This window comes from Bos grunniens, chromosome 10 (genome assembly GCF_055505025.1).
Source record: "Bos grunniens cultivar Pamir isolate PY7600 chromosome 10, Bosgru_T2T1.0, whole genome shotgun sequence".
Lineage (NCBI taxonomy): Eukaryota > Metazoa > Chordata > Mammalia > Artiodactyla > Bovidae > Bos > Bos grunniens.
In genome coordinates this window covers 95,587,791-95,606,868 of record NC_141174.1, presented here as the reverse complement: position 1 = coordinate 95,606,868, position 19,078 = coordinate 95,587,791, and the positions used below count along the sequence as shown (strand labels likewise).

The 19,078-nt window shown below is 39.7% G+C and overlaps 1 protein-coding gene across 4 annotated transcripts in view; it reads right to left on the bottom strand.

Annotated features, from left to right (window-relative positions):
• Positions 1-19,078, bottom strand: part of ANKRD31 (ankyrin repeat domain 31) — a 134,875-nt gene that overhangs the window by 80,141 nt on the left and 35,656 nt on the right. For all 4 annotated transcript variants that reach the window (XM_086323214.1, XM_086323216.1, XM_086323215.1 and 1 more), the window contains exon 11: positions 672-827. In XM_086323214.1, the coding sequence (XP_086179340.1) occupies positions 672-827 (156 nt within the window). The remainder of the gene's footprint in view (positions 1-671; positions 828-19,078) is intronic.

Genomic DNA, 19,078 nt, shown 5'->3' with positions numbered 1-19,078 from the left:
CAAAAGACTTTATGCACTGTTTCATACGCCAAGAAAGTCTAGAAACCACAGTAAAAGCAAGGACACACAAAAGGTGCTGGCCCAGTGCTGCTCAGTGCTTTAAGTATGTAAGCGCCACTGAGGAATCATTCCTCTCCAAGAAAATATGCCAGGTTCTCCCCACAGGAAGACTACCAGAGATCCAACCTGGCAGAAAGATTGTTCTTTCTGAGCTTCCTGCTCCACCCTCTCCAACTCATCTAGTCTGTTCTCTTCATTTCCCTGGCAACTATTTTGCTGTCCCTCTACCATTAATTTTCCCAGAAGCTCAATGTATCACCAGCTTCTTTCAGCTCTGAACCTCATTCCTCTTCCATTAAAAGCTGAGTCTTACAGTAACAATGCTCACACAAAGCCAGCAAGCTGGCCCCAGGAGCCCCATCCCTCTGTGGCAGCTGCTGCACGTGGCCCACCAGGTGGGCCCAGGCAGGCACAACCTTTGAAGGGGAAATGCCTCTCCCCTTAAAGATACCACTTCCTGGAGAGGATGGTAAAGCATCACCTAAGAAGAAAAATTACTTGGAAGCTGTTTCAGGCTTGCCTTAAGCCTACTTTGCCATAATTTCATAGCAGTAATTCAGCTGAAAGAAAAAACACTCTAAAGATAACTGTAGGTGTTAACCACAACCTACCGGCATAACTTGGCTGATTAACATTTCCACCTTTTTCGATATAATGATGAACAAGACCAATATCATTGTGCACAGCAGCTTTATACAGTAAGTTCTCTCCAAAAATGTTTCTCCGGTTAATGTTAGCAAGAGTTACTTTATTCATCTTCATTTTTTCTGAAATAAAGGCATAAACAAAAGAAAACCAAAAATATGAGTAATTCTTATTTGAAAATCAAGAGGAACATCAGTAACAGAATGATTTCAGTTAACATTCTAGAAGAGAGATATATCATATTATGAAGGAGCATTTCATTCATTAACCCAACTATAACGGTATCTACATGCAAAAAGGTGAAAGAGGCAAATGTCATTAGTTTGAAATATTTGAGTAAACTATAGATCATGCAAGCATTTATGTAGATTGAAACTCTAGGAAAGCTGCATATGTAAGAAGACAAATAGATTAGTTTCTTAGAAGTTCTAATGAAAGGGACTATTTAGATGTTATTACACCTAACAAAATGTTACAATACCAAAATGTCTTATAAAACCATGAAGAGAAAATCTCAGAACTGTATCAGAAAGATACAAAAATTACCTCCAGGAAAACCAGAAAAAAGAATGCTACTAAATTTTCTTTCTTTGCTAAAAATAATTGTCATGAAATTAAATAAAGGACTATGATCTTGAGCTGTATAGTAGTTTTGACTTCCTAAGCCGGGAAATACACAATTAAAATAGTTCTCCAGGTTCTGCATTAGTTCAGTTTAGTTCAGTCGCTCAGTCGTGTCCGACTCTTTGCGACACCAAGTATCATTTCTCCACTGTGCCTCCTAAAATACTGAAACTCTTCATTTAGATAACCCAAATCCTGTCCACTTTTACCAATAATACTCATTTGGTTTTCCCAAATTTCAGAAAAGCTTTGATGATAGCTTTTCTAGTTTTCATGTAAATACCCTGCTCCATCCTAAAAAGTAACTGAGTACTGCAGCAGATTTTCTCAATGGATCACAATTCAACTGCTTTGTTTTTATGTGATTCTCTCCATTCAGTCCCACTGTAAACTAAAACCAACCAACTGCTGAACACTTGAGCCTACCTTCCCCTACCCCAGACTACAAACCATTCTGCTCCCACCAGATAAACTATATATAAAGACCAATAGTCTGTAATCCATATCTGTCTTTGCCAGTTGTACTTTCTATTATAAATATGCAATTTATTAAAAACAAATTAAGAATATAAAAATTTTCAATGAAAACTAAGTTGTGAAAGACATTCACTTCCAATCAGGACTAAATGACTGCTACGACTTACCGTCCTGTTGTAAACAACTAGAAAACTAAATAAAATATACGTGGTGGGGGGGAACCCTTTATCCAGAAATTAGAAAAACGGGTAGTTCAGATCTATGACTCCCTGAGTGAAGGCAAACAATGCAGTGAGACCTAAGGTCACTCCAGCTTCCCGTCTGGGGTTTTCCGAGGATAACACCAGCATATGAGGTGCTCCTGCTGGGCAGAGGAGACAGATCAGCGTCTAGGGAGGCCGGGGTAAAAAAATTTACAGGGCAGGGCACCAGAGATGAGGGTGTAGAGAAAAGGCACCAGAAATCTAGAAAAAGGGCTCTTTGAGTCATTATCTGAATACTAAATCATTCATGGGTAAATAGTCATGAGACTGGGCAAGAAATACCCAGGAACTATAAATTATTATTAACAACCATCGGAGATCATACAGGCTGGGGAACATTTACATTCCTGCTCATCTGGGGAGAGAGACTTTGTTGAACAACTGGGGCATTTAGAGACACCTTTAGTGGGTCATATCTTAGGGGCAGAGCTAAACTAGTCCTAGAGTAAGGCCTACACTAGACCTACCTAACCAGAATTTTCTAAATGCATTGAAAGGACCAAGCTGAACTTGTTGGCCAAAACAAAAATAAACACTCTTAAAATACAGAGAATAACACTTAATAATATTCTGCTGCATACAGATTTTCAATTGTTCTCAATGTAAAGGCCTGTGCCTTTGTCAAAACCCAGGGTTTGCTTCTGAACTCCCTTCTCTTCCACTCATCTACTAATATTTCCCTATATTGATGACAGTACCATGCTGTTTTGATCACCACAGCCATAAAATAATAATAATTCTTGAAATAAGGTAGTGTTAGCTCTCAAAACTTTGTTATCAGAGTTGTCTATTTAGATCCTTTGCATTCCATATGAATTTTAGAACCAGCTTTAGAATTTCTACCAAAAAAAAAAAAAAAAAATCCTACAGGGATTTTGATTAAGATTGTGTAGATTTCATAAATATATCTCAGCAGAAAGAAATCTTAATCATATTGAGTCTTCTGACTCAATGAACAAGATATGTTTCCATTTCTCTCCATCAAATTTTGTTCTCTATGTGTAACATCTTCTAGGTTTCAGCGTACCTGTCTTTTACATCATTTGTTAAATTTTATCTGTATTTCACATTTTTTTGAAATTTCAGCATAAATTTCACTTCCTAATTTTTTGGCTTTCAAATTTAACTGTTTGTTGCTAGAATACAGAAGTGTAATTAATATTAGTATATTGACCTTTTATGTTGCAACTTTGCTAAACTCATAGTTGCTTTTATTGTAGTTTCCATCAGATTTTCTACAGACGATCATGTGACTTGTGACTAAAGACGGTTTTCTTTCAATGATCAAAAGAAGTAGTGAGAACAGACTTTCCTATCTTATTTCTGATCTTGGGGGGAAAGCACTAAGTCTTTCACCATTAAGTATGAGAGCTGTGTATCTTCTTGTAGATGCCCTTTATCAGGTTGATCCAGTTCCCCACTATTATAAATTTGCTGAGTTTTTAATCAGTAATGGATATTCAGCTCAGTTCAGTCGCTCAGTCGTGTCCAACTCTTTGCAAACCCATGAAGCACAGCACTCCAGGCCTCCCTGTCACCAACTCCCGGAGTTCACTCAGACTCACGTCCATCGAGTCAGTGATGCCATCCAGCCATCTCATCCTCTGTCGTCCCCTTCTCCTCCTGCCCCCAGTCCCTCCCAGCATCAGAGTCTTTTCCAATGAGTCAACTCTTTGCATGAGGTGGCCAAAGTACTGGAGTTTCAGCTTTAGCATCATTCCTTCCAAAGAAACCCCAGGGCTGATCTCCTTTAGAATGGACTGGTTGGATCTCCTTGCAGTCCAAGGGAGTCTCAAGAGTCTTCTCCAACACCACAGTTCAAAAGCATCAATTCTTCGGCGCTCAGCCTTCTTATCAGGTGTTACCAAAATCTTTCTCTGCATCATCTACTGAGGTGATCATACGGTTCTTCTCTTTTAGCTTATTAATGTAACAAATTACAGTGTTTCAATTTCAAATGTAAAGTCAACCCAACATTCCTGTGATAAATCTCACTTGGTTACAATGCACATATGCACATATGTTGCATATGATTTGCTAAAATTGTTTAGATTTTTGCATCTCTGCTTATGAAGGATACTGAACTGCAGTTTTATGTTCTTATAATGTCTTTGATTTTTGTATCAGTTTAATGGTGACCTCATAAGATGAGCTGGAAAGAGTTCCTCATTGTCAGGTTTTTGGAAGAGTTTGTGAAGAACTCTGTCCTGGCTTCCCTGGTGGCTCAGAGGGTAAAGCATCTGCCTGCAATGCAGGAGACCCGGGTTTGAACCCTGGGTCGGGAAGACCCCCTGGAGAAGAAAATGGCAACCCACTCCAGTATTCTTGCCTAGAGAATCCCATGGATGGAGGAGCCTGGTAGGCTACAGTCTATGGGGTCGCAAAGAGTCAGACACAACTGAGCAATTTTACTTCACTCACTTTGTGAAGAACTGGTATTATTTCTTCCTTAGCTGTTTAGCAGAATTCACTATTAAAGGTATAATGGACTGAAGTATATTCTCACAAAATTCATGTGTTGAAGCCCTAATATAATAGGTTTGCATCCTTATAAAAAAGGAAGAAACACTAAAGCTCTCTGCACACACAAAAAAGTCACTGCAGGAAGGCACTGTCTGAAAGCCAGGAAGAGAGGTCTCAGCAGAAACAGAATTTTGTAGCACCTTGCTGCTGCTAAGTCACTTCAGTCGTGTCCAACTCTGTGCGACCCCATAGACGGCCTCCTACGAGGCTCATCTGTCCCTGGGATTCTCCAGGCAAGAACACTGGAGTGGGTTGCCATTTCCTTCTCCAGTGCATTAAAGTGAAAAGTGAAGTCGCTCAGTCATGTCCGACTCTTAGCAACCTCATGGACTGCAGCCTACCAGGCTCCTCCGTCCATGGGATTTTCCAGGCAAGAGTACCTTAATTGTGGACTATCATGGCATCTGGTCCCATCACTTCATGGGAAATAGATGGGGAAACAGTGGAAACAGTGTCAGACTTTATTTTGGGGGGCTCCAAAATCACTGCAGATGGTGACTGCAGCCATGAAATTAAAAGACGCTTACTCCTTGGAAGAAAAGTTATGACCAACCTAGACAGCATATTGAAAAGCAGAGACATTACTTTGCCAACAAAGGTTCGTCTAGTCAAGGCTATGGTTTTTCCCAGTGGTCATGTATGGATGTGAGAGTTGGACTGTGAAGAAAGCTGAGCACCGAAGAATTGATGCTTTTGAACTGTGGTGTTGGAGAAGACTCTGGAGAGTCCCTTGGACTGCAGGGAGATCCAACCAGTCCATTCTGAAGGAGATCAGCCCTGGGATTTCTTTGGAGGGAATGATGCTAAAGCTGAAACTCCAGTACTTTGGCCACCTCATGCGAAGAGCTGACTCATTGGAAAAGACTCGGATGCTGGGAGGGACTGGGGGCAGGAGAAGAAGGGGACAACAGAGGATGAGATGGCTGGATGGCATCACTGACTCGATTGATGCGAGTCTGAGTGAACTCGGGGAGTTGGTGATGGACAGGGAGGCCTGGTGTGCTGCAATTCACGGGTCGCAGAGTCAGACACGACTGAGCGACTGATCTGAACTGTGGACTTTCAGCCTCTAGAACTATGAGAAAGTAAGTTTCTGTTGTTTAGGCCACCCAGTTTGTAGTACTCAGTTATGTTAGCCTCAGTCAACTAATACAGGAAGCATCTTGGCCTAGAAGTTTTTTTGGTTTGTTGTTGTTTGTTGATTTGCTTTTTGGTGGGGAAGTTTTGAAATAAAGATGCAATTTACTTAGTAGATTTGTTATTACTCAGGTTGCCCATTGCTTTATAATACTTATGTCTGTCAAGAAATTTGTCCATTTCATCTAATGCACTGGCAAAAAGTTGTTCATAATATTCCCTTATTATCCTTTTGCATATCTGTAGACTACGTCATGATGCCGCCTCTCTTACTTCTGACGTTGGTAATCTGTGCCTCTCTTTTTTTTTCTGGTCAGTTTGAGAAAGGTTTATCAGTTTTACTGATCTCCAAGATTACTTTTATTGACTTTCCTTATTATTTTTGTTTTCAACTTCATTGATTTTTGCTTTACCATCGTTTTCTCCTTTACCATTTCCTCTGTTTACTCTGGATTTCATTCACTTTTTTTTCTAGTTCCTTAAGTTAGAAGCTGATATCACTGATTTGAGAGGGTTCTTTATTTCTAACATAGGCATTTAGTACTACAACTCCCCCATCACTCTTTTCATGACATCTTCATGAAGTTAGCTGACTATTGTTGACTATTAGTATTAGTTGACTAAGGCTAACATAACTGAGTACTACAAACTGGGTGACTTAAACAACAGAAATTTATTTTCTCATAGTTCTAGAGGCTGAAAGTCCACAATTAAGGTGCTACATAATTCTGTTTCTGCTGAGACCTCTCTTTCTGGCTTTCAGACAGTGACTTCCTTCAGTAACTTTTTTGTGTGTGCTATGTTGTATTTTCACTCTATTTTAGCTAAGCATAATCTCAAATTTCCTTTAAATTTCTTTGACCCATGGGTTATTTTAAAGTGTGTTACTTTCCAAATATCTCAAGATTTTATAGAGATCTGTTACTGATCTTCTGTTAATTCTATTTGGAATCATAAAAAACACTCTATGATATTAATCCTTTTATGTTTATTGATACTTCTTTTATGGTTCAGCATATAAACTATCTTGATAAATATTCTGAGTCCTTGAAAAGAATATGTTATCTTCTGACCTTGAGTGGAAAGTTACACAGATGTTAAACAGACCGAGCTGTCTGACAGCGTTGTTTGAATCCCCTCTATCCTTACTGTCCACTTCAGTCACTATAATGAGTTAACGATCACTGAAGACTGGCATTAAAATCACTGACTATAATTGTGGATTTGTCTATTTCTTCTTGTACTTTTATCAGTTTTCACTTCATGTATTTTGAAACTCTGTTATTAACAGAGTAATTGTTTATTTCAGATAGATACCCAGGAGTGGAACTGCTGGATGATATTGTAGCTCCCACTTTTTGAGGAATCTCCACACTGTTTTCCATAGTGACTGTACCAATTTACACTTCCCACCAACAGCGCACAGTGTTTCCTTTTCTCAACATCCTCCCTAACACTCGTCATTTACTGTCTTTTTGATAACAGCCATTTTAACAGGGGTGAGATAGTATCTCATTGTGGTTTTGACTTGCACTTCCCTGATGATTTGTGACGTGGAGCACCTTTTCATGTGTCTGTGGCCATCTATTTGTCTCCTTTGGAATAACGTCTATTCAGATCCTCTGTGAAAACACTAACTAGAAAAGATATATGCACCCTTACGTTCATTGCAGCATTTTTAGAGATATAGAAGCAACCTAACTGTCCACTAATAGATGAATGGATAAAGATGTGACATATGTATACCATGGAATATTACTACTTTTTGCGACCCCATGGATTACAACATACCAGGCTTCCCTGTCCTTCTCTATCTCCCACAGTTTGCTCAAACTCATGTCCATTGAGTCAATAATGCCATCCAACCATCTCATCCTCTGTCGCCTCCTTCTCCTCCTGCCCTCAATCTTTTCCAGGCTCAGGGTCTTTTCCAATGAGATGGTTCTTCACATCAGGTGGCCAAAGTATTGGAGCTTCAGTTTCAGCATCAGTCCCTCTGATGAATATTCAGGGTTGATTTCTTTTAGGACTGACTGGTTTGATCTCCTTGCTGTCCAAGAGATTCTCAAGAGTCTTCTCCAACACCACAGTTCAAAAGCATCAATTCTTCAGCACTCAGTCTTCTTTATGATCCAACTCTCATATGCATGTATGACTACTGGAAAAACCATAGCTTTGACCATACGGACCTTTGTCGACAAAGTCATGTCTCTGTTTTTTATGATCACATGGATCACAGTCTTGTGTGCCTCAATGAAACTATGAGCTATGTCATGTAGGGCCATCCAAGATAGAAAGGTCATGCGGGAGAGTTCTGACAAAACATGGTCCATTGGAGAAGAGAATGACAAACCACGTCAGCATTCTTGCCTTGAGAACCCCATGAACAATATGGAAAGGCAAAAATGGAGTATTACGCAGCCATAAAAAGAGTGAAATCTTCCCATATGCAACAACATGGGTGGACATAAAGGGTATTAAGTGAAATAAGCCAGACAGAGAAAGACAAACACTGTACAATTTCCCTTACATATGGAATCTAAAAAACAAAACAAATGAACAAACGTAACAAAACAGAAACAGAGTCACAGGTTCAGAAAACCAACAGGTGGTTGCCAGAGTGGAGGGAGTGAGGGGATGAGAGAAACAGGTAAGGGATCCTAAGAGGTACAAAACTCCAGTTGCAAAATAAATGAGGCCCAGGTATAAGTGTACAGTGTGAGAATACAGTAATATGTAATATCTTTGTATGGTAAAAGATGGTATCTAGACTTATCATAAAGATCAACTTAAAATGTACAGAAACACTGAATCACTATAAAGCCAATGCAAAGTTGAGGTCATTACACTTCAAAAATAAACAAGCAAATAAACAAACTCATTGGAAAAGAGACCACATTTGTCGTTATTGGGAGTAAGGGGAAGGGGTTGGGGGGATTGTATCAAGGCAGTCAAAAGGTACAAACTCCCTGTTATAAATAAGTACTAGGGATGTAATGTACAATATGATAAATGTAATTAACACTGCTGTATATTATGTGTGAAAGTGGTTAAGAGTAAATCCTAAGACTTCTCAACACAAGGAAAAAAATTTTTTTTCTATTTCTTTAATTTTGTATCTATATAAGATGATGGATGCCCACTAAACTTACTGGGTAATCATTTCATGATATATAATGTCAAATCATTAGGTTGTACACCTTTAATTTATACCAAGCTGTATGTCAATTATATCTCAACAAAACTGGAAGAAAAAAGAGAGAAAAATTATTTAGATTTATTATATACTCTTGGGGAAGAGATCTCCCTGTAGCTCAAATGGTAAAGACTCTACCTGTGATGCAAGAGATGAGGGTTCGATCCCTGGGTCGGGAAGATCACCTGGAAAAGGGAATGGCAACCCACTCCAGTATTCTTGCCTGGAGAATCCCATGGACAGAGGAACCAGGTGGGTTACAGTCCGTGGGGTCACAAAGAGTTGGACACAACTGAGTGACTCACAGACACACACACACACACACACACACACACACACACACACACACACACTTGGGGAAGTAACCCCTGCATCATTATGGAATAACTTTATCCCTGCTAAGATTCTTTGTTATAAAATTTACTCTGTCTGGTACTAATGATGTATTATATAATGTATTATAGTTCATAATATATGCTGTTCTATATAACAGTATATAGTGACTTCACCCATCTTCTAATTTGTGTGGTAAGATAAACAATGGTCCTCCAAAGATGTTCCTATCTTTTTTTTGAGAGTTGCAATATTTTATTTTATATAAACATGTATCTATTCTTTTTCAAATTCTTTTCCCATTTAGGTTGGTATATTATGTTTAGCAAAGTTCCCTGTATACAGTAGGTCCTTGTTGGTTATCCATTTTAAATATAGTAGTGTGTACAGTTCCATCCCAAACTCCCTATCCCTCCCTTATCACTCTTTCCTCTGGTAACCTTAAGTGTGTTCTCTAAGTCTGTGAGTCTGTCTCTGTTTTGTAAATGAGTTCATTTCTATCATTTCTTTTTTAGATTCCATATATGGGATATCATACAATATTTCTCTTTCTCTGACTTACTTCACTCAGGATGACAGTTTCTAGGTCTATCCCATGTTGCTGTTGCTGCTGCTGCTGCTGCTAAGTCACTTCAGTCGTGTCCGACTCTGTGCGACCCCATAGACAGCAGCCCACCAGGCTCCCCCGTCCCTGGGACTCTCCAGGCAAGAAAATTGGAGTGGGTTGCCATTTCCTTCTCCAATGCATGAAAGTGAAAAGTGAAAGGGAAGTCACTCAGTCGTGTCCAACTCTTTGCGACCCCATGGACTGTAGCCTACCAGGCTCTTCCGTCCATGGGATTTCCCAGGCGAGTACTGGAGTGGGGTGCCATTGCCTTCTCCACTGCAAATGGCATTATTTCATTTGTTTTAATGGTTAAGTAATATTCCATTGTATATATGTACCACATCGTCCTATCCTTTCCTTTGTTGATGAGTATTAAATTGTTTCCATGTCTTAGCTATTGTAAACAATGCTGCAATGAATACTGGGGTGCATGAATCCTTTCAGACCATGTTTTTCTCCCAATATGTGTCCAGGAGTAGGATTGCAGGATCATATGGTAGCTCTATTTTTAGTTTTGAAAGCAACCTCCATACTCTTCTCCATTGTTCAGTTCAGTTTGGTCACTCAGTCGTGTCCAGCTCTTTGCAACCTCATGGACTGCAGAACGCCAGGCTTCCCTGTCCATCACCAACTCCTGGAGGTTGCTCAAACTCATGTCCATTGAGTCAGTGATGCCATCCAACCATCTCATCCTCTGTCATCCCCTTCTCCTCCCGCCTTCAATCTTTGGCAACATCAGGGTCTTTTCCAGTGAGTCAGTTCTTCGCATCAGGTGGCCAAAGTATTGGAGTTTCAGCTTCAGCCTTCCAATGAATACTCAGGACTGATTTCCTTTAGGATGAACTGGTTGGATCTCCTTGCAGTCCAAGGGACTCTCAAGAGTCTTCTCCAACACCACAGTTCAAAAGCATCAATTCTTCGGTGCTCAGCTTTCTTTATAGTCCAACTCTTACATCCATACATAACCACTGGAAAAACCATCGGCAAAGTAATGTCTCTGCTTTTTAATATGCTGTCTAGGTTAGTCATAGCTTTTCTTCCAAGGAGTGAGCATCTTTTAATTCCATGGCTGCAGTGATTTTGGAGACCCCCAAAATAAAGTCTGTCCCTGTTTCAACTGTTTCCCTATCTATTTGCCATGAAGTGATGGGACTGGATGCCATGATCTTAGTTTTCTGAATGTTGTATTTTAAGTCAACTTTTTCACTCTTCTCATTCACTTTCATCAAGAGGCACTTTAGTTCTTCTTCGCTTTCTGCCATAGTGGCTATACCAATTTGCATTCCCACCAATGGTGTTGGAGGGTTCCCTTCTCTCCACACTCCCTCTAGCATTTATTGTTTGTAGATTTTTTGAAGATAGCCATTTTGACTGGTGTGAAATGATATCTCACTGTAGTTTTGATTTGCATTTCTCTTAGTAATTAGTGATGCTGAACATTTTTTCATGTGCCTCTTGGCCATCTGTATGCCCTCTTTTGAGAAATGTCTATTTATCTCTTCAGCCCATTTTTTGATTGGTTTGTTTGTTTTGATATTATGCCACATGAGCTATTTGTAGATTCTGAAGACTAATCCCTTGTTGGTCACATCATTTGCAAATATTTCCTTCCGATCTGTTGTTTTGTTTACAGCTTCCTTCATATCTTAATCCTCCAAACCCTGAGAATGTTCTCCTATAGACAGGAAAAGAGACTTTGCAGATGTGATTAAGGATCTAGAGAAGAGCATCTTACCATGGATTATCTGGGTATCTATACAATCACAAGAATTCTTTAAAGATGAAAGGGTTGGTGGGAATGTAAATTGGTGTGGCCACTTTGCAAACGAGTATGGAGGTTTCTCAAAAAAATAAAAATAGAACTACCACATGACCCAGTAATTCCTATCCTGGGTATACATATGAAAAAAACAACAATATTAATTTAAAAAGATACATGTACCCCAATGGTCATAGTAGCATTATTTATAATTGCCAAGATATGGGAGCCACCCAAGTGTCCATCAACAAATGAATGGATAAAGGACATGTGGTATGCATATACAATGGAATATTACTCAGCCATTGTTGTTTAGTTGCTCAGTTGTATGAGACTCTTCACAACCCCATGGAGTGCAGCCCACCAGGCTTCTCTGTCCATGGGATTTCCCAGGCAAGAATACTGAAGTAGGTTACCACTTCCTTCTCCAGGAGATCTTCTGGACCCAGGGATCAAACCCACTTCTCCTACATTGCAGGTGGATTCTTTACCACTGAGCCACCAGGAACTCAGCCATTAAAAGGAACTAAATTTTACCATTTGCAGGAATATGGATGGATTTGGAGGCCATTATGCTAAGTGAAATAAGTCAGAAAGATAAATACTACATGGTATCCTTCATATGTGAAATCTAAAAAATACAACAAACTAATGACTATAACAAAAAGACTCACAGATACAGAGAACAAACTAGTTATCAGTGGGGTGGGGAGGGGCAATATAGGAGTGGGGGAGTGGGAAGTACAAACTATTGGGTGTGTGACAGGTTACAAGGATATGCTGTACAATATGGGGGAGATAGCCAGTATTTTGTAATAACTGCAAGTGGAGTACAACCTTTAAATTTTGTATTAAAAATAAACACAGAGAAAAGGAAAAAGATTAAAAGAGGGGAAGGCAAAGTGACAAGAGAACCACAGATTGGACAGATGTAGCCAGCAGCAACAGCAGCAGCAGCCAGCAGCAAAGGAATGCCATAGCCTCCAGCAGCTGGAAGGGAAAGGAACACATTTTTCCCTGAGCATAGAGAAGGAACCAGCCCTGCTGAGACCTTGGTTTTAACTCCCAGCACTCATTTGGACTTCTGACTTCAGGATTGTAAGAGAATGTATTTGTGTTAAGTCACTAACTTTGTTGTAAATTATTATCACCATAGGAAACTAATACAACTGATGCTAGCAAAGTATATGTTCCCTCTATTCTTTTCATTTTAACCTGTTTATGCATTTATATTTCAAATATGTTTCTGAAAGTAAGCATATAGTTTCAGTTCAGTTCAGTTCAGTCGCTCAGTCGTGTCCAACTCTTTGCAACCCCATGAATCGCAGCACGCCAGGCCTCCCTGTCCATCACCAACTCCCGGAGTTCACTCAGACTCACGTCCATTGAGTCACTGATGCCATCCAGCCATCTCATCCTCTGTCGTCCCCTTCTCCTCCTGCCCCCAATCCCTCCCAGCATCAGAGTCTTTTCCAATGAGTCAACTCTTCACGTGAGGTGGCCAAAGTACTGGAGTTTCAGCTTTAGCATCATTCCTTCCAAAGAAATCCCAGGGCTGATCCCCTTCAGAATGGACTGGGTGGATCTCCTTGTAGTCCAAGGGACTCTCCAGAGTCTTCTCCAACACCACAGTTCAAAAGCATCAATTCTTCAGAACTCAGCTTTCTTCACAGTTCAACTCTCACATCCATACATGACCACAGGAAAAACCATAGCCTTGACTAGACGGACCTTTGTTGGCAAAGGAATGTCTCTGCTTTTCAATATGCTATCTAGGTTGCTCATAACTTTCCTTCCAAGGAGTAAGCGTCTTTTAATTTCATGGCTGTAGTCACCATCTGCAGTGATTTTGGAGCCCCCCAAAATAAACTCTGACACTGTTTCCACTGTTTCCCCGTCTATTTCCCATGAAGTGATGGGACCGGATGCCATGATCTTCGTTTTCTGAATGTTGAGCTTTAAGCCAACTTTTTCACTCTCCTCTTTCACTTTCATCAAGAGGCTTTTGAGTTCCTCTTCACTTTCTGCCATAAGGGTGGTGTCATCTGCATATCTGAGATGATTGATATTTCTCCCGGCAATCTTGATTTCAGCTTGTGCTTCTTCCAGCCCAGCATTTCTCAAGATGTACTCTGCATAGAAGTTAAATAAGCAGGGTGACAATAGAGAGCCTTGACGTACTCCTTTTCCTATTTGGAACTAGTCTGTTGTTCCATGTCCAATTCTAACTGTTGCTTCCTGACCTGCATACAAATTTCTCAAGAGGCAGGTCAGGTGGTCTGGTATTCCCATCTCTTTCAGAATTTTCCACAGTTTATTGTGATCCACACAGTCAAAGGCTTTGGTATAGTCAATAAAGCACAAATAGATGTTTTTCTGGAACTCTCTTGCTTTTTTGATGATCCAGCAAAAACTCTGCTTTTTAACTGAGAGTGTCGTAATCATTTATATTCAGTGTGATTGTTAACATATGGTTGGGTTTGAGCGTATCATCTTATTACTTTTTTTCAATTTTTCTCATGTATTCTTTATTTTCTTCTCCCTCTTCTACCTCCTTTTGGATTAAAAATGAATATTTTTGTTAATCCATTATAACATCTGTGCTGACTTCCTGGGATTATTTATTTGTTAAAATGTTTTTTTCAGAGTTTATAGTGTATCTTCAATTTATCATGAGTGAGTGAGTAAGTGAAAGTCACTTAGTCATGTCCGACTCTCTGCGACCCCATGGACTGTAACCCACCAGGCTCTCCTCTGTCCATGGGATTCTCCAGGCAAGAATACTGGAGTGGATTGCCATTCCCTTCTTCATCAACTTATCACAGTCTACCTCCAAATGATATCTCCTTACACAAATTTTACAGTGGTATACTTCCATTTCTCCCCTAAAAGTCTTTTTATGTTATTATTGCCAGGCATTTTACTTTTATGTACATTTAAAATCTCATAATCAATTGTTATTTTTGTTTAAATAGTCAACCATTCTTTAAAATTGATTAATAAGAAAAAATTTGTATTTTTATCCATCAGTTTAGTCACTCAGTCATGTCCAACTCTTTGCAACCCCACGGACTGCAGCACATCAGGCTTCCCTGTTCATCATCAACTCCTGGAGCTTGCTCAAACTCATGTCCATTGAGTCAGTGATGCCATGCAACCATCTCACCCTCTGTCGTCCCCTTCTCCTCCTGCCTTCAATCTTTCCCAGCATCACGGTCTTTTCCAATGAGTCAGTTCTTCACATCAGGTGGCCAAACTACTGGAGTTTCAGCTTCAACATCAGTCCTTCCAATGAATACTCAGGACTGATTTCCTTTAGGATGGACTGGTTGGATCTCCTTGCAGTCCAAGGGACTCTCAAGAGTCTTCACAAACAGCATAGTTCAAAAGCATCAATTCTTTGGCACTCAGCTTTCTTTATAGCCCAACTCTCATATCAATACATGCCTACTGGAAAAAAAAAATTGCCTTGACTAGACAGACCTTTGTCGGCAAAGTAATATCTCTGCTTTTTAACATGCTGTCTAGGTTGGTCACAGCTTTTCTTCCAAGGAGCAAGCGTCTTTTAATTTCATGGCTGCAGTCACCATCTGCAGTGATTTTGGAGCCCAAAAAAAGAAAGTCTGTCACTGTTTCCATTGTTTCCCCATATTTGCCATGAAGTGATGGGGCCAGATACCATCATCTTATTTTTCTGAACGTTGGATTTTAACCCGGCCTTTTCACTCTCCTGTTTCACTTTCATCAAGAGGCTCTTTAGTACCTCTTTGCTTTCTGCCATAAGGGTGGTGTCATCTGCATATCTGAGGTTATTGATATTTCTCCTGGCAATCTTGATTCCAGCTTGAGCTTCTTCCAGCCCAGCATTTCTCATGATGTACTCTGCAAAGAAGTTAAATAAGCAGGGTGACAATATACAGCTTTGATGTACTCCTTTCCCAATTTTGAAAGAGTTTGTTGTTCCAGTTCTAACTACTGCCTCTTGACCTGTACACAGGTTTCTCAGGAGACAGGTAAGGTGGTCTGGTATTCCCATCTCTTTAAGAATTTTCCACAGTTTGATGGAATAATTTTTATACATATAGTTAACAAGTCCAATGATCTTCAAGGTGTAAATGCAGATTTCCATTGAGTGTCATCTTTCTACTGCCTGAAGAATGTCCTTTAAAATTTCCTATAATACGGGTCTGCTGATGATGAGTCCTTTCAGCTTTTGTGTGTCTAAAACTATTTCACCTTCATTTCTGAAAGATACTATGTTGGGTATGGAATTCTAGGTTCTAGTTATAGAATTCTAGGTATAGAATTTTTTTTAGTACTTTAAAACTGCTGCTTGCTTTGTTTCCAACAAGAAATTTGAATCACTCTTATTACATGAAAAAAAATAGCTTTTTTTCCTTATCCACATATTTATACTCTTCTGATTTCATAAATGACTGAATATTATTTAATTGGTTATATTGTAATTTGTTAACCATTCAATTTAGGTTGTTTCTAAGTCATTTTATTATAGTAAACAATGCCGTGATGAACATCCTTATGAAATATATCTACATATTTGAGTAAACATAGCCATAGAATAAATCCCTGTAAGTAGAATTGCTGATTCAAAAGAATTGTGATTTAAAATTCTGATAAATATAAGTAAACCACCCTGTAAAAAGACTGAACATACACCATTATCACAAACATATTTTGTTACATTCCTGTCTCTGAGAATTCTCAAATGTTTACTGGCATTCTCTTAGGTGAAAATTACACCTCTTAACTTGCATTTCGTTAAATGTGAATGAGATGTTAATCTTTTCAAGTATTTATGTATTTTTTCCTGTGAATTCCTTGTTCATATCCCTTACCTATGTTCTTTATAGTTAACTGTTTTGTAAGACGTTTTTGCATACAATAATAATTAACTCCTTGTCATTGTTATTAATATTTCTTCTGTGTTTGATGACTGATTTTCTTTAGGATATTTTTCCATACAATTTTTTTAAAATGAATGTGGTCAATTTTATCATTCTTTTCCCTCTTGGCTTCTGGGTTTGAGTTGTTCTACACAAAGGTTTTTCCAAGGTTGCAAAAGATTCACTTGTCTTTTCTTCTAGGGCATTTGTTTTAAACATTTTGGCCAAACAGGAATTAAGTTTGGTATAAGGAATGATACAGGGATGATCCAGTTTTGTGTTTTTCACTACTTATTGCTTAGTTCTCTCTGCCACCAATTTTAGATGCCATATCTATCACATACCTGACCCCATGTTCCCATTGTATCTGGCTTCTACATCTAAACACTTTATTCTGCTTCACTGATTTATCTGTTGATTCTTGTGTCAGTATCAAATCATTTTAATTTTTATTGCTTTTCTAATTGCTTTCATATTATGTAGAGCTGGTTTGTTCCTCTCTATTCTCCCTTGGCTTTTTTTTTTTTTCAGAATTTTCTTGGCTAGTTTTTATATTTACTTTTCCAATTGAAATTTTATATTATTCTCAAGCTAGCCTCCAGACCTATAAAGCAAAAAAAAAAAAAGAAAGAAAACAATTAACAAATATACGAAATCAGTTTCTGATTGCACTGCCATGCATTTACAGAATAATTTAGGGAGAAGTTTCTTACAATACTGGATCTTTATTGTCAAGAATACGGTTCTCCTTTCCATTTATTCATCTTTTTTATATTCTTCTGCATAATTTTTACACTCTCTTTATGCAGGCACGGCACAATGGCAACCCACTCCAGTACTCTTGCCTGGAAAATCCCCTGGACAGAGGAGCCTGGTGGGTTGCAGTCCATGGGGCGCTGAGGGTCGGACATGACTGAGCAACTTCACTTTCACTTTCCACTTTCATACACTGGAGAAGGAAATGGCAACCTGTTGGGGGCCGGCGTGACGCACTCCGCCCATGACAAAGGTCATGAGGAAGGAGGCTCGACATACACAAAGACGGGATCGAGCCTCAGGAGTCCCCCTGGAAATCCTCAAGCATCTACCCCCATAACCACAGCTTGCCTACTTTACTACTTTATGCTCTCACCTACACCTCTGACTTTACAGGGGGCTGTCTCCCACCACCTCTTTCAGAGAAGGAGTTAACCTAGAGCTCCAGTTAATAAAAACTCCTGGGCGTGACAAGAGTGTTTTAACCTGCAAACTCCTCTGAAGGTTCTCTGGCCTGCCTGATAGGCTCGTCCGGCCACATGTGATTGCTCACAGCCTCCCAACCATGAGAGGCATGAGATGGTTTAAACCTTCTAAAAACAGGTTCCTTAGAAAAGTTAGAAAACCATTAGTATAAGTATAGTGGGTTGATAAGAAATTGTATGGGTGAAGGGTTTTTCATTTGTTGAGCCAATGTTTGTTGCTAAGTCTCCACATCCCCTGCCCTTACACACATTAATGAATATATAGAAGAAATAAGTATTAACCTTTGATATAAATCACATTAGACCTTAGGCTAAGTAAATTCTTTCCCTAACTAAAACCCACTACACCCTCACCCTATAGGAATGTAACTTTATTTGGGTGGTGATTAAGAATAATCACCCCTGGAGAAAAAAGTGTTCTGGTTGACTGACCACTGTCACAAGGAGAGGGTCATAAATTGTCAGCAGGCCCCCCTGGCCAGAAGATGATGTAACACCCCTAAGACCTCTTGTATACATTTGTATGAAGCACCTGACTTTAATAAAAGTCAGGACTGCTGTCCCCACGCGACTTTTGTATAACATCTCAGTGTATAAAAACAGACTCTGGAAAATAAAGAATGGGGATCAGTTCCTCGAAATACTGGTCTCCCCATGTTGCTCTCTCTCTCACTCTGGCTGAGTCTCCATCTGGAGCGCGGAACCCACCATGCTTACTAATTATGCCTGGGCTTCTAAGATCCGACCGGGGAGGCCTCAGTGTCTCCTCTCCTTCGGGAGAACGGAAGGATGCCTGCGGCCTACATAAGTGGTACAAGCTTCTTGTCTTGAAGTTTTATTGGTCTCCCGCATAAACCAAGCTACTCAGCCTCTTTTCTCCACTGAATTTTCCTACTGAGCTATCCTCATTCTCTTATTCTTTATATCTTTGATGAATACTTAGTCACCGAAGCCGTCTCCCCTTCGAATACCCTGGATCAGCTGGGGCTGGACCCCGGCAGCAACCCACTCCAGTGTTCTTGCCTGGAGAATCCCAGGGACGGGGGAGCCTGGTGGGCGGCCATCTATGCGGTCGCACAGAGTCGGACACGACTGAAGCGACTTAGCAGCAGCAGCATATAAGCAGGTATTTTCTCGCTTTTGTAACTATTGTAAATGGGATCTTCTTTATATTTTGAAAATGTGTAATATATATATGTGGAGAAGGCAATGGCACTCCACTCCAGTACTCTTGCCTGGAAAATCCCATGGACGGAGGAGCCTGGTAGGCTGCAGTCCATGGGGTCGCTAAGAGTCGGACACGACTGAG